Source organism: Pectinophora gossypiella, chromosome 8 (genome assembly GCF_024362695.1).
Source record: "Pectinophora gossypiella chromosome 8, ilPecGoss1.1, whole genome shotgun sequence".
Lineage (NCBI taxonomy): Eukaryota > Metazoa > Arthropoda > Insecta > Lepidoptera > Gelechiidae > Pectinophora > Pectinophora gossypiella.
Window position 1 is genome coordinate 8,405,995 of NC_065411.1, and position 16,771 is coordinate 8,422,765.

The 16,771-nt window shown below is 36.7% G+C and overlaps 4 protein-coding genes across 6 annotated transcripts in view; 3 read left to right on the forward strand and 1 right to left on the reverse strand.

Moving 5' to 3' along the window:
- The window catches only part of LOC126368687 (transmembrane protein 94), a 32,938-nt gene extending 23,857 nt beyond the window's left edge, over positions 1-9,081 (reverse strand). For both annotated transcript variants that reach the window (XM_050012795.1, XM_050012794.1), the window contains exons 1-5: positions 8,833-9,081; positions 8,166-8,422; positions 1,889-1,996; positions 1,141-1,289; positions 696-848 (exon numbers count right to left, since the gene is read on the reverse strand). In XM_050012795.1, coding sequence (XP_049868752.1) covers positions 696-848; positions 1,141-1,289; positions 1,889-1,996; positions 8,166-8,422; positions 8,833-8,945 — 780 coding nt within the window. In that variant the 5' untranslated portion in view covers positions 8,946-9,081. The remainder of the gene's footprint in view (positions 1-695; positions 849-1,140; positions 1,290-1,888; positions 1,997-8,165; positions 8,423-8,832) is intronic.
- LOC126368689 (cytokine receptor-like) lies at positions 2,477-8,145 on the forward strand. The gene has a single exon (XM_050012797.1). It carries the CDS (start codon positions 3,013-3,015, stop codon positions 6,733-6,735), a length of 3,723 nt encoding a protein of 1,240 aa, XP_049868754.1. The 5' UTR covers positions 2,477-3,012; the 3' UTR covers positions 6,736-8,145.
- A 956-nt stretch (positions 9,082-10,037) lies between the features above and the next one.
- Positions 10,038-16,771, forward strand: part of LOC126368720 (WASH complex subunit 1-like) — a 46,571-nt gene continuing 39,837 nt past the window's right edge. Inside the window, exons 1-4 of one of the 2 annotated variants that reach the window (XM_050012853.1) lie at positions 10,038-10,099; positions 14,516-14,914; positions 14,991-15,287; positions 15,372-15,715. In XM_050012853.1, the coding sequence (XP_049868810.1) occupies positions 14,540-14,914; positions 14,991-15,287; positions 15,372-15,715 (1,016 nt within the window). In that variant the 5' untranslated portion in view covers positions 10,038-10,099; positions 14,516-14,539. Of the gene's footprint in view, positions 10,100-14,229; positions 14,366-14,515; positions 14,915-14,990; positions 15,288-15,371; positions 15,716-16,771 lie in introns of those variants that run through there. The other variant, XM_050012852.1, reaches the window with a different exon arrangement.
- Positions 10,106-14,176, forward strand: LOC126368688 (cytokine receptor-like). The gene has a single exon (XM_050012796.1). It carries the CDS (start codon positions 10,379-10,381, stop codon positions 14,165-14,167), a length of 3,789 nt encoding a protein of 1,262 aa, XP_049868753.1. The 5' UTR covers positions 10,106-10,378; the 3' UTR covers positions 14,168-14,176.

Here is a 16,771-nt window from a genome sequence, read left to right on the forward strand (position 1 = left end):
CAAGTTAGATCTGAAGCTATTTTCTCCACATAATCATAGTAAAGTATTTAAATGGTGTAATTGAAAGCAAACCAGAGTAAGTTCAAATTGATAGACAATTTAAGAAAATAATATTTTAGTGATTTCGAAAAATAACTCTGTTTTGACAAATATTGTTGCAACCCATTCTGGCAGACACAAACTTTATAATTTAGTTTGACGAGTGCAAGAAAGAGATAGGTCTAGTCTTAGAACTGCCAATTGGTCGCCAGAATGCGCACAATCTTTTTACAACACGCTAAAACGAAAATTTTAGGGTGTAATTTGTATGGAATACTTAGTTGTTTAGGTCATAGGGGGGGGGGGGGGGGGGTGGTTTGGACCATAAGCCCACCGCCCTGGTCCAGTGCGTGTTGGTGGGTCGCCAGAGCCTCTTTCGTTGAACAGTTGTTACGTCATCTGATCAATAAACGTGGTCTAGTAGTCGTACTCATTGGTACCAAATTCTTGATTAAAATTGTAAAGAAGTCAAAAAGAAATATGAGATTTTATTGTGATCATTTCAGAACAAGACGACAACGACTTTTTTTATCGACGTCGATTTAATGGCACATGCTAGGGAGATGATTGTGATCATTTTAGACTTGCTCCTATTTCTAGATTTGGATCACCTGGTAATCTGTTAGATTCCTTGTCAAACATAAATTTGAACTTACCAAGTACCGGGACCTCTCGAAAACAGTGAGCGGCCGAGTGGTAGCCTGCTCCAGCGCGACTTTTAAGTTCTTCAGATATGGCGTCTCGCACATCCTGTACGCCCTGTTCTCGTGTGGGCTGCGCACGCGCGGCGTCGTGAACGTTTCCTTTTGCTGCAACAAGAGAAATTTTTGAAGGACTTATAAGGGTTTTAAAAGAGACTTTAGTAACCATTAACCTCTCATATGCCGAGATACCAGACACAATAGATTTTACATTGTGTCTGGTCGAAATCCGCGTTCCGGCGTTCGAAAGATTAAAGTCAATGTGGTCGTGTAATTCACAGGCTTGCTTCTCAAACAGAGAGCGTCGGCTCGAACCCCGGGATCGGACTTGCACCAATGAGTGAACTCCTTCTACCAGCAGCGCCCACAGCCGGTCAACAAGTACAGTGCAATGACTCACCGGTGTGACGGGTTGGAAAGTCTGTCCGAAGAACAGCTCCGGGTCATCTCTCTGCAGCCCGCGGCAGTGTCCGGGGGCCTCCTGTCCTGGTCGTAGCACGATCACGTCTCCTTCCACCAGCAGCGCCCACGGCAGGTTTACCACCTCCCCTGTATAAGTAGCTAGCTTTAAAAAACATTTTATGTTATTTTGTACCTCCACCAACCCGCATTGGAGCAGCGTGGTGGAGTATGCTCCATACCCCCTCCGGTTGATTTAGGGGAGGCCTGTGCCCAGCAGTGGAACGTATATAGGCTGTTTATGTATGTTATGTTATTTTGTATTGTTTCTTTGTAAAGATGGCGAGGAGAGAGAGCATAAAAGGATTAGAAGAAGTGTTCATAAAATGTTTCTTAGACACTTATAAATAAAAAAAATGATTTGATACTAGGACTTGGCACTTTCAAACTGCTTTGAAGCAATAACGTTTTCGCACAGATCGATTTTATATAAATTCTAAAGTACTCTCTCTCGTTCTCGGGAAACATTATGACTGTCTTTCTCTTGGTCAAATGCTATGTGATAGGCTTGATTTTGTAAATGCGTAACTCGGTTCCGTGGTCTGTGGGTTTTAATAATACATAAAATATAAGCCTATATACGACTACCGCTGGAAACAAGTCTCCCTACATTCAACATGACAACGTTAGTTCAAGGCAGGTGAAAGAGTACGGGCTAGTAGCTAATATTCTCGAACATTAGATATTACCGTCTCTGTAGGTCCATTGAAGAATTACGCACGGAGAGAACGGGGCGCATAAATGTGGGTAATGGTTCTCCCTCCATACTGACGACTCTACTGCTTCGTCCAATGTTTCTGTAAAATACAGAAACAAAGACATATTCAGCAATGGAAAGCGACACCCACACGTTTATATGCATATGCCTCGTACCGTTGACACATCATACATATCCCTTTGAATTATACTTTTTAAAAAACGTCAATCTGGGAAGTATGTTTCCTCAGTTCTATTTACTAATGTATTTATGTAGTACATCATTGAAAACACAATAAATTAGTGGAAATTACTTACATTTATTTATATGTTTTCCAATCATCAGAAAACATTGAAAGTTAATTGTAAAATTGTATTGACTTAGAGCTATAATTTTATAGATAAGATACACTTAGTAATGACGTACCTACTTAACAAGAGACGAAGTTATGTATCAAAAGTGACCACACCACAACTCGCTTTTTGACGACTTTGTTCCTCTGCCCACTCTAATAGGAATTACGAGCGAGAATAACCTAATTAATATTATGTGCAATCATACTATGTCTATTAATTTAAGACTTAAACTGTTACTGTGATTTGTTTTATCTTTATCTCTGCGAATGGTTGATAGAACATTTCCCAGATATACATGTGTTTCATAGAAACTACGTACATTCCCAGTTCATGGGTCGCTGATAAACTGATGATACGAGTAACATATAGTGTGTCCCGTCTGCGAATTGGATATTATTCCACAAACGCAATCCAGTTGGCACACAACTGAAAAGTGTAACAAAACAACAGAGGATAATAAATTAATAATTTAAACGTAGATCACAATTTAAAATAGAAACAGTGACAATTGACTGGGTTAATATAAGGACGATGTTAGCGTGTTACTTACCGTAGAGAATTCGCAATGATAATGAGAAGGAAAACCTAAGGTTTAAATGTGTTGTGATCAAAACATGCTGTGTGTACCTACTAGCGTTACTGTGCTCGTATACGTTATCGATGGACCACGCGCCGTATTACACTTGATAATACAATTAGTGGGTGAATCTAGTGACTGTTAACAACAACTCTTAAAACAATAGCGTCAAAACAACCAGACATGTCTGTGTGGTGCGACAGTGCTCGGACTACCCGACGAAGACGACGGCTGTGGTGTGTGTTTGCGTGTTTGTGTGTTCTCTCGTTTGTTTCACCCTGTACACTGAACATAAACCCTCCCAATAACATCTACTTAGCTCATGGGAAAAACCTGAACATTTCGTGTACTTCCAACTGCAATCTCCCTTCGGAAGATCTGCAATTTACAATCGGATCTCAAATTCTACCGTCGAGGATCATAGACAATAACATAATACAATTATACGTCATGCGGCCTGACGTAGGACGTAAAGTTTATATTTGCTCGTCGAAGAGTAAGAAAAGTTCACCTGTAATGAATATAGTATATGTGGGACCACCACCTCACAAAATAACTGACTTCAATTGCATAGTTGATAATTTCCAAAGTATCGATTGTACCTGGTCTAAACCCAGGAGCGATGATACTCCGACGGAATACCAATTGACTTATGCTATGAATGGGGCAGTTTCAGAGAAATGTAACTTGAAAGATTGTGCCAAACATACAAAAATGTGTTGCCATTTAGATTACTTTACCATCCCTACCTATAAGCCTATCTTACATACATATGACTTTCATCTCAAAGCGACAAATGAACTTGGTGTTAACGAACAATTTTTTTCTTTCAATAATTACTCTATTGTAAAGCCGAAACCCGTGTATAACTTGATTGTATCAAATATTAGTTCCCGTGCTGTTGAACTGAATTGGCAAATTGATGATGTTTTAAGAGAACACACATTTCCATACACTGGTCTCGTTTATAGAATAGAATATCAAATACCTACTATAAATGACTCATACAGGAACGTTCTGGAAGTAACTATGTTTACAAAAAATAATAACATTACGTACAACTTGGATCAACTTCCTTATGCGCACATGATATATAAAGTACAAATATTAGTAAAGATCGCGCACGAAAGTAATAATTTCTGGTCAAAACCTTGTGAGTTACAATTCGAAACGGCAGGTGAGAGGCCCCCGCGACCGCCTGACCTGCCTCCTGGAGCATTCGATCACAGCAACTATCAGGGTATGACGAGGCGTATAGTATACGCTTACTGGAAACAACTTGAAAAATACGAGGAATTCGGTGCAAACTTCACATATCACTTATACATTACAACTCCTGTTGTGCGTTTATCAATGGCATCGCATCGACATAATCGTGGCTATTTCCAATTCGAAAGCAAATCTGAAGATCCAATAAATCTTACAATATGGTCCAAAAATGCAGAGGGGTTTTCTGTTAACAGCAGTAACATGTTTATACCGGCATATGAAGACACAGTTGATCTACGAGTTTTATCGTTTACTATACATTCATATGAAAATGGAACCTACCTACTGATGTGGAAGAATTCAAACAAAGTCGATAATTATACAATTTTTTGGTGTACACAGCACACCTCAAAAATCTGCAAAGATGGTATTGAATACGAAATAATAGACTCTAGAATCAAAAAATATACTAAAACGTTACCAAATAACGCTAACTATCAATTTGCACTATCAGCTAATGTAGGTATCAAATCCAGTGGGATGGTGTGGCCTAAAGCAGAATGTGCAATATCACAAGATACAATAGCGATGAGTGATATTAAGATAACGTTAAAATATTTGAACATTAACAGTAAAACAGTTAAGCTATTTTGGTCCCTAGACTGCATATATGACGGTATTATAACTGGCTACAATATAAGTTACTATTTTGAAGACTATGAATGCACAGGGCTTATTTTGCGAAAATTTGTTTATATAAGTGATGCTAATCAGTGGTATGTTGTTATAAATGATTTGCATCCTTCTACAAGATACCATGTTGAAATAAATGTAGACACAAACTTAGGTTTAAAAAAATATGGTCATAATACATCTTTTGTGACTTTAGAAGACACTCCATCGGCGCCAAGAAACTTTAGGATACATGATATACAAAACGAATCTCTGACAATATCAATAGAACCTCCGCGACCATTAAACGCCAACGTCAAACATATTAAATATGTGGTATACAATAACGGTGAAGAAATTCACAGGGTACAAGCACAAAAAAATAATTCAAACGATTATGAACAAATAACAGTAGGCAATCTTCGTAGTTTTACAAACTACTCTTTATCAGTCAAAGCTTACAACAAACACATTGGTGTGTATTCAGATCCAACAAATTCTCTTTTTGTGAGGACCAGGATCGGATGTCCTAGCAAACCCATGCACGTGGGTTATAAATACGGTGTTATTACTTGGGAACCACCAAAATATCCAGGAGGTTACGTGGATCAGTATCTTGTTGGAATTATTACAGAGACTGGAGAAGAAATAGTGCAGCAGTTCAATGGCACTGTATCAGAATATTACGTGACATTGTGTAAAAGCGAATCGAAAGGCTCAGTGAAATATCGTGTGAGAGCGGAAAATGTCGATATCGACGTACACCACGGAGCCTTGGCATTTTCAGACCATGTTACTTTGCCGGTGAGACATAATAATGAAAGGCTTTTATTTACCGGCGAATATAGATCTGAAGTTGTTAATTGTGGAAACGATGATAATTTATTTCAATTATTATCTATTATATTTGCGGGATTTCTAAGTTTATTTATAATATACGGATCTTTAAAACTGTATCGTAAATATAAGGATATGGCTGATATAGATAAACCAAAACTTCCATTAGGTATACGTCTATCAGAACAACGAATGGTTGTTAAAACCGATAATATTTTAATAACAATGGATTTGAAAATTCCTAACAAAGAAGTATCGTCTAATGTTCAAGCACGTAATGATGAGGAAAGCAATTTATGTCATAAGGAAGAAGATGAATTAGTAAACAAGTTTGAAGGAATTATTCCAACTTTTCAAGTTAATCTCATCTCTGACAATGCTAATATTCACAAGCAAGTTTCAGCAAGTGCATATACAGAAAATGAAAATAATTTACCAAGTCGAACGTCGGATATAGTAGACTTTTTAATGCCAGCAGGAAATGGTTATGTGTCTGCAACAAATGTGACGACTGTAGCTGAACCATCAGGTTATGTGCAAGCAATGCCATCAATATCCACTAGTAGCATTTTGTCTAATGGGACAATAAAACAACCCAGTTCATCCGATTATGTCCATCATAGCGTGATTAACAACGTTCCACTAGACTCCGACAACAAAAGCCATCTATTCTTACGAGATGACCAAAACAATGAAAACTATAATCCAGATACAATGTTACAAAATGGTAGTACGGAAAAAGCTGACTTAAAGCCAGCATCAAATGGCTATGTGTCTTTAACAAATGTGACAGATAAAACTCATACCCCAATGAAACCAATAACAACTGCATCTGAAGCATCAGGTTATGTACAAGCCATGCCATCAATATCCAGTAGCAGATTGTCTAATCATGCAATAAAACAACCCTGTTCATCAGAATATGACCATCATACTAAATCGAGTTCTGACAACAGACGCAATTTGATCTTACAAGATGATAAAGACACCGAAAGTTATCACTCAGATGTGTCATTACCATGTCTAAGTAAGGGGGAGGTCAACTTATTAAAGCCAACATCAAATGGTTATGTGTCTTCAGACAATGTTTTGAATAAACTTATAAATATTTTAGATAGTGAACACCCTAATAATGTTGAGAACAGACCTTCCAAAGACTATACTCAATTCTCATTGCAGATGGGATGATAAATTAGATTTGTAAAATCATATTACAACCATTATAATCTTGATGTACTCATAGTTTCTCTTATACCAATTTTGTTAATTAATTTCTAGTTCAAATGTACTCAAGATTTACTTTTATACCAATTTCGTTAATTTGCAAATTCTATTGTACTCATAGTTTCTATAATATTAATTTTATTATACTATAATTCAAATGTTTTCAAGTACCGATTTTGCTAATGAATAGTTAATTTACCTTGTCTTATAGTTTTAATTTTGTTATCAACATTTTTTATTTATTTAGTTAAATTTTATTTTTAAGAAGATATGAATTATTTTTAAAACACCTACTTTAAGTGCTACTAACACCAATGGAACTCTTTGTTTTCCGAAGTAAATAAATAAATTATTATTATTATTATAAAGTTTTGTAATGATTCAATGCATTACATGGCATAAGTGTTGTTATATGGGTATATGCTGTAATGTAATATGGTTTGCATGTTACTGTTTTGAACCTGACATAAGGGGATTAGATTAACTTTACACATTCATACAAAGTCATGTCCGTATCTAGGGTGGGCAGAGCCATAACTCGTGAGTTTCCCCAGTGGGGTAAGCAGAAGTGTATAGCATATGTATGTATACACCCAGTCCTCACTAGCTATGTTTTTAAGTCCTATGTAAAACATGTAACAAGGGCGAGCCTATTGCCATTAACTAGGCACAAAATTTCCTGGTCAAAATTATAAGTTTGCAGTCATATTTGCATCATAGATAATTAGATCCTATCATGAATTCATAAAGTCGAATTCAGTGGTTAAGACATTATAAATACCATTGCATTATTTAAATAGTATTTCTACAACATAATATTTATTATTTTACATATAAGGCTTCCTTCTAAAACATTAATTTAATCAGAGGTGTGATAGTATAAGATAAAATATGAATAGTACAAGCTGTAGTTTTGCTATGTTTAATATTAATTGAGTCCATACCAAAAACCTAAGTTTAAAAATATTGTAAATAAAATATTATTTTTTTATATATTATATATTTAATTGAGTAAATAAACTATTTACTAATAAATCATGTTATGTCAACATTGTTCTCACAAGAAACAGTGTAAAGGGCTGAGAATCTACATATAGTACATATAGTATATAATGTCAAGAATTTAAAATTTAAAATGAATGCAGATCACATGTTGTCAAAGAGCATGTAATCACTATATGTAACTGCTGCTGTTCTATGAGATACACAGACAGTATTGCAATTTTTCAGAATTTATTTTATAGACTGCTATGTAATCAGATAGGTACAGCAAAAAAATGTTTTATGAACTACTAAAACTAAATACTAAAGAGGCTTTAATTCGTTTTTTAAGATTTTGTGAATAGAAAATAAATATAAAATGAAAAAACAAAATGTACAACTTATTTACTTACCCAGAACCTTTCTCACTCTATGAGGTATTTCATTCCTGTACAAGTACTGCTCACTGCAAGCTACTACAAAGTTAATGACAAGTATGGAGAACAGGAAGAAAGCTTCCCATAACAAATATGCATGGGCTTGAATTGATTCTCCAATGAAATAGGTAATTATAAGACACACTATGTATACTAGTGTAATTGTGTAGGCTACTCCTGACAGCAGCACCTTCTCTGATGAAAATGATATAATATTCTTGAGATAGCTATACCTGTAAATAATAAAAGAATTCCATTCACTCCTTCAGTATTAAAGAAGATAAATTAAAGGGCTCTCGGTTGTTAACAGATGCACATGCTTTGTACAAACTTTAGTTGCTGAGAGTTGTTACTAACATTATATGCACTTAGATACTATTTGGAAGTAAATGAATTTTGCTTTGCCTCTTTTTACAATTTGTTTTTATGTTATCATTTGTTTAATGCACACTTATTTAATGCTAATAGAAATAAAAGCTTAAATATTTGAAAGTGTATGTAAAATGGGCACAGAAATCTTGATATACCTAGTTCACTGATAAATGATTATCAGCTGATTACATTAAGCACGGCACGAAAGGATTTTAGTATAGATTGTTTAAGAAGCTATAGATGTTTGTTATAAATAGATATTTATATTTACCCTGTGAAATTTTTCTGTTTACGTTCATCTATTACAGACTGAATATCGTCTCGTAACTTTATAAGTGCGGTTCTAGTAGAATAACCTACAGAATGTTGTTTGTCACCGTCCATTTTCGTACACTATTTACATTATTACACAGTAAATGTTTTATCAATTCAGAAACATGTATTAAGTACAGAAATATTATTTTATTTTGAAAACACTGTCCAGAAAAAATGAGAAATTAACGGGACGGGTATGTTCTGAACATTTACCTCATTGTCCAGTAATATGTCAAATGTTAAAAAACCTTTACGTTTGCCGAATAGACATAAACTAATAAAATTATATTACTATATTGTTCATCAATAAAAAAGTTTAGACATAATTTGTTAATTATATCGCTAATTATGTTAATATTTACTTTAATATTACCATATGCTAAATAAATGCGTATAGGTTTATGATCAAATCGCACCTATCTTCAGCATGGTTAGGTATGGTGATACCATATAGTTGATGTAATATTGCCTGATTATTGTAGAATATAAAGCCCTGTCACTCCATACAAAAATCTCATCTTACTGTGTGCCACCTTGCGTGCCAGCAAGACAGACAGTCTGTGCGCGCTCTCTTTCTCCTTAGTGGCTTACTGCTTTACTTAAAGATTACAGTGGCTTCCATAGCGGGCTACGATAAAATCAAGCACCATTCACCAAACTTGTATGTAGTGGGGCCTCCGCGTCATTCCCGGCTTCAAGAGTGTCCCTCCCATAAGCAATATTATTGTTTATTCATTTAACAATATAAGGTCATAAGCTCTCAACGTGCTCTCAACTATATCCCAATGAGGGACTTTCCAAGCTACTTACTATCCCAAAAAAATATTTTGATGACAGTGGTGTTCATTATTACCTGACTGCGGCGAAGCAAAAAGGAAGGTTATTTGTTTGACTGTTATGTACGTATGTACATCTGTTCCCTCTTAATTTCTAAACTACTTATTGAACTTAATAAGAGGAGAGATAGACACATGGCCACGGTACAAGAGAGGTATTTGCTCAGAGGGTTGGCTAGATTTGCTAGAGGTCCAAGCCCACATGTAAAAAATAAATAAATTAAAACACATCACAAAAGTAAATAATACCATAATTATGGGTAATTTTCCTCTAAATGGCAACATTGAAAAAAAAAAACATTTTGACAAGAAAGAATGTCACTGAAGTTGATTGGAGTGAAGTTGGTGATTCTACGAAAACATCAAAAAGTTTTTTCTATATTTTCTGTAAGTACGCAAGCTTTTGGTCATTTTTACGTCAAATTTCAAATTTAGTTTCCATTTCATAGTATTGTGATCCCTCCTCAACAAACAAAGTATATCTGAAACGAGTTGAACGCGGTGCACTGCGTTTAGAGAAGCAGTGTGTCTGATAGGCTCAGTTGTGTGTCATCGCGGCAGGCTGCGGTACGCCATTACCTCTCGGGAGGTACAAGGAGTGCGTTCATTGCTTCGTGCAGTTTACGGTGCTTTATTTCGGAATGGTGTAACAAACAATAACTAGTTATGGCCGAACCTTGCATCTATACGAATAAAAGGACCAAGTGTAGTGGATTGCGGGGACTCAAGTGCCAATCATGGATTTGTTGTGCTATATTGTACCTGTGCATCATTGCCAGCTGTGCTGCAGAAAGAGAGGAAAACACAGTTTTCATGTTTCCCAAAGGGGACCTGTACGTTCGTCATGGCGACAATCTGGAGATGTTTTGCATCGCCGGGATGAATTACACTGCTAAGGATCTCAGTTTTACTTTATCAGGGAAGATTTTACCATCTAAGATTATCAATAGTACTACCATAAGATTGTTTATAGAGAAACCTAAGGAACAATACAGACAGACTTACTATTGCAGAAATAGTATATCTAATAAAGTAGAACTTAAAACAGTGTATGTTGCATCTCCTCCTGCTGAAGTAAAAGATTTTAAGTGCATCTCTAGAAATATAGATGTATTGAACTGCACATGGTCTACCCCTGACTTGATAATATTTACAAACTACAGCTTGACATTCTTGTTTAATGGTAATGCAGTAAAACCATGTATTGCAAATACAGTACAGAACTCGTTGATGAGATACTGTTACTGGAACACTACCAGTGCACCACGATATAGACAACTTGAGGACACATACTACTTCTTGCTGGAATCTCAGAATGTGTTTGGCAATAGGACACAGAACTTTACTATTGACCATTATTCTGTGGTCAAACCTGACCCACCAATGAACCTGAAGAACATCAGTGTGAGCCCTCATAGTGTTCTCCTACAGTGGACAATCCCTTATAACATACACCATTTCTTGCCTAGTGGAATTGAACATAAAATTGAATACCAGATTGCTAAAATAGATGATACCTCAGTATTTCGACAAATTGATACATCATCACTGCCTGCAAATAACAAAACATACAAATTCAACCTGACTAATCTTCCATATGCACACCGACAATATGGTGTAAGAGTGTACATCAAGCCCAAGCGAGCCCAAAGTGATGAATTTTGGTCAGACTTTAATAACCTTGTATTTTACACTGCAAGTGAAAGACCTGCAAAACCACCTGACATGATGCCCGGTTCCTTTGATCAAAGCAGATTCCAAGATGGTAGGCTATTGAATATCTACTGGAAACAATTAGAAGAATATGAAGAAGCTGGAGCTAACTTTACATACAAGGTCCTGGTAACACAAGGAATGAGAACAAAAACATATGAGCCTGATAAAAATAAAAGTCTGGGTTATCTTTCACTGAATCATCTTGATGTTGAGTCATTGGAAGCAATGGAGGTTCGAGTTCACTCGTTCAATGAAATGGGATTCTCAATAAACAGCAGTTATCTGTATATTCCAGCAGAGAAAGATACTAGGTCCCTCCGTCTAACCTTGTTTACTAAGCTAGCATATGAAAATGGCACTTACGAACTTTCTTGGGCTGGATCTGGCTATAACATTGATAACTATACATTATTTTGGTGTCCACATAACACTACAAACATATGTACTGGCCGTATCAACTTTACATACTTAGAAGCCACTAAGAATAAACACATCATTAACTTATCTAGAGATTACAGATACCAATTTGCTATATCTGCAAATAAAGGTATGAAGACTAGTGGTATGACTTGGGCAAAATGTGACATTTCTAAAGATGGTATAGCAATGTTTGATTTCCCCATACATTTTGTGGACCATGATGCACCTGGCAAAACTTATGTGAAGTTAAAATGGTCTATGGATTGTACCTTAAAAGAAGGCATTATAAATGGTTATAATATTACATATTGCCCTGTGTTTGAGACTACAACTATGTGTGACAATTCTCTAGGCCATCTACCTAAACCCTACATTATAAATAATTCAAAACAAATGGAGGCAACTATAACAGATTTAAGACCATACACCACTTATCAATTTACAATGGCATTAAATACTACCTATGGTTTGAAGACAATTGAAAACACAACAGTTCGAATTACTACACTAGAAGATACGCCGACAAAACCACGAAATGTGAAAATTTTCGATATAGAATATGATTCTCTATTCATATCATGGGATCTTCCTGCTCACTTAAATGGTCACATAAGCCAAATTAAATATGTTATAAAGTATAATGACAGAAACAGAACAGTTAAATATGAGGACAACAAATCATTTATAGTAAAATTAACAGGACTAACTGGATTTACCAACTACACAATTACTTTACAAGCCTGTAATGAAGGAATTAGCTCCTGTTCTGAAGAAACTGATCCTATATTGCTTAGAACTAGAATTGGGCCTCCTAGTAAAATGATTTCACCAACCTTTAACAATAATATTCTTTCGTGGCAAAAGCCATTGTATGTTGGAGGTACTTTAGACCAGTACCAAGTGAAAATAGTTAAGGATGCGGGTGAAGAAATATTATTAAATACCACAGATTTATCACACTATGTCACATCATGTGAAGGTGCTGTACAAAATGTCACATACCAAGTAAGGGCAATCAATTTCGATATGGATGGCAATCATGGGGCATGGACAGATTCAGAGAATGTCTCTCTCCCCTCAACAGATGAAGCAAACATTTTGTTGCTTACTTTCTATGGTGACTGGAGTAATGAGAGCACAGTTTTGTGTAAAAGTAGAGATAATTTATTTTTGCTTTTTATTATTATGGGTGTACTCGCAGCTGTAGGTGTAGGATGTGGTGTGTTGAAAACTTACAAGAAAATCAGAAAAATGGGTGATATAAAACCAGAGTTCCCCAAAGGTTTATTTGTACCTGAAAAAGAGATAGCTAAGTATCCCTTTACGGGAATATATCCTTCAGATAAAGACGAAAAACCAATGTCAGATGAGATGTTACTACTTCCCAACAGTAAGAGTAGTAGTATTCCTTCTCCTGATATCAAAAATACAGACAATGATAATTGTGCGTCTAGTGAACGCACTGACAGTACTGCTTTGTCAGATACTTCGCAAGGTCCAGTTGAACGCCAAAATTCGACTTCTGATGAGAGCACACATTCTTCGTTACACTTAGAAGTAGAAGCGCCCAAGCCTGACGAAAACAATGCTAAGCAAAAAGAAAGAGATATCACAAACATAGACACAGATACTTGTAGTGAAAGCTCTCCCTATTTCAGCGATAATGCATTTAAGAAAAATAAAGCTACTGGTTACGTACAACCTGTAATAAGTCCAGCAACAGGCTATGTCCAGGCGGTCCCAACAACTTTCAATCATTTGCCGGTGAACCCCGTGTCGCAACCTACAACATCGAGCTATGTCATGGCTGGTTTACCACCACCTATATTCACTACGGGAATTCCTCGAGCCGGTGGGACAAGCCAACTACCTCCATCGGGTTATGTGCGCGCTGAAGATGTGGACGCGAGAGCAGCTATGAATTTCCCTAAGCTAGGGCCGTCACCTACAAAGGTTTTCGGACCAGAAAGCTTGCCTACTTTGCCCACCTTGCCACAACCACCAAAACACGCCGCAGATAGCAGCTATATTCAACTACAATCATTAGATTCTTTACCTAGTCATAAACCGACTTTAAGAAATACTGTGCCATTTAAACCGGCTGCTTCTAGTGGCTACGTACGACCAGAAGACGCGGTTATAAACAAGCACCTAAACAACTTCATATCTGGCAGCCAGCCCAGCGAGGAGTCAGCTATCCTGGACCCAACTATGTCTCCAGACGCGTATTGTCGTTTCTCCTGGAGCACCGACCCCAACAACGATAACTTACATTCGATACTCGCAAATTCACCGGGGATAAACCCATCTAAAAACTGAGTCAATTGTTAGTTTATAAAGTGACACGGTACTGATATATCTTAGTGACTGTAAATACAGAACTAGTAGATTCATACAGTGCTATAAACTTGGACATAATATAAAATTTTAGTTACACTCAAGAATGTGGATGTGTTGTCTAGTGATAATTGTCGTGCCTTATTAATTTATTTTAGGTGAATCTAAGAAGTTTTATAGGTAAGATTATTTTTTAAGCATTACTATATTACGATTGAGACAATAACTTGATTAACAACAATAAAAATGCAAAACATCAGAGATAAAATACAAGATTCAAGAAAACCTACAGTGTTGATATTTAAAGAACAGATAATTTGATTGTTGCAGGAATTAGTCTACCTTGTAACTGCAATGGAGGGTATATACAAAGTCAATTTGATACCTAGTGATCTGAGTACGGAGGAAACTATATTGCAAATCGCCGATACTCTTGATAATCTCAATGGAATAGTTGATGACGTGTTCGCTCGGCTAATGGGTCGAATACAACAAAATATGGATAAGACAAATAAACTGAATGAAAGGATTGAAACTTCTAGAAGCAAAGTCGAGAAATTGTCTGGCATGCAAAAGGCTATAAAAGTTTTCTCTGGCTCGAAATATCCTGCTTCGATAAAACATGAACATTACGAATCTGTATTTGGTTTAGATGGATATAAATATGTGCCTCGTAAAGCAGTCCTGAGTGGGAAGACTCATGGACAGCACAATGATAAAGGGATACAGGTAATAGATGACACATTTAACTATTATTGTTTAAATTATTGTCAAGTATGGTTCTGAAGTTGTGTATTGTTTTTAGGAAAAACTTCATTTCTACCATGTTAAAGTGGCACAACTTAAAAGTCCTAAGCCAAAACAGGATTTCAATTTGAACGCTGTCATTGAAGACATGTCGACGGTGGGCGAGCTGTTGGTATTCAATACGGATGAAAGCCCCTACTTTGGTACGATGAGCAAGGTACCAGCTTACGTGCCCAGAGTCACTCCGAGTGTTGAAAACAAGAGTTTGCTCGAAGCTGCACCGTCTTCAATTACGAATAGAGACGTATTGAAGCGAGAAGCGGATGAGTACATGTACGCGCCGGGGATGGGAATGGTAAGTAGTATTGAGATACGAGTGTATGTCGTTGGTTTTTCAAGTTTAGGCATTTCTTGAGTAACGTAATGACTCTTGTCACAGGTGCCGGAATTAGAAATGCCACTTGATTTGCCTCATCTACCGGGGATAGCGGGGGATGTTCAGTTCTCGATTATCAGCGATGGATCGATCGCTCCATCAGTTGTTACTTCGCCCGTGGCACCGGTGGTTACATTACCTGAGGTTGAATTGCCGGATTTGGAAGAACTGCCCGATGTGGATGATATGAAAGCTCCTGAAGAGGCACCGTTGCCGGACATCCCGGACGCGCCGCCTGCTCTGGTGGCCCAGGGTGCGCCGTCGATGCCACCGCCTCCGCCACCGCCACCACCACCACCACCGCCACCACCACCGATGGAAGTTGAACCAGCAGTCAGCAGTATACGGTAAGTCTCACAATCTATATTTGTTAAGTCGTATACATCGGTAATCGAATTTTATGAATATTTACAGATATTATTCTTAGTCCATTCACTAGCAGTCACAGGCTTTTTTGTAGAATGATATCGCTAGGGATCTTGAATCACTGTAAGATTTATTACCAAGAATCATGTATTTAACTTTGACCGAAGTCCAGCGTAATTGAGAGAAGTGCAAAACAGGTTCAAACTTCTTAGAAGTTACCAGACTGAAGTACCTACTTTATGCCTCCAGATCCTTCTTAATCTCATTCTCCATATGTTAGAGTATGTGTTTGGTTAAAATAAAAAATAGAAAGTGTTGATGCCTCATCTCCTCGGTCGATAAGCCACATGTTTATACTTTTTTACTATTGGTATGCACATTATCTCTATAGCATTTCTTTACCTGATTTTTTGTGCGTCGTCCCTCACCATATGGTGTTGAGTTTGCACAGATTGCTTTGTCCATATTGGCCCAGATTCGTTACGAGGTTCATCATAAACTGTTGTTTTTAAGTCCTTTACAAATGTTGTAATCGGGTCTTAAGCTTCTTTAAAAACTTTATTTATTCCTCAATTTTTATTCAACTTAAGTCGGAGCCCTATCCAGCACGTTACATGAATGGCAAGTTGCCGCTTAGTTAAAAGAAAGCAGTAGTTCCTAATAGAAGTGAGATTCGTGGAACCACGTAAATGCTTGGTTTTCCATGCGGTTGTCAAGCAGGCCGGAGTTATGGGACATTTGACCCTCGCCGGGCTCCCAATGGAATATTAAATAGCATAAACGTCAAATAAAACAGCGTCGTAACAGGATTTTAATAGCAACTCAGGATTAACTCTTGGATCTTAATAAAACGGGTGTTCTTTGAATTCGTATTAATGTTTATTTATCGTGTATTTCAATCAATCAATGCCACGCTTGTGGTAGTAATTATTATTATTAGTAGTAATTGAAGCGTTTAGTGAAATTACTCTTGTTGTGTGATTGATATTAGATATTGCGCTTGTATTCACTTCAAATCTTACAGCCAATTAATTGTT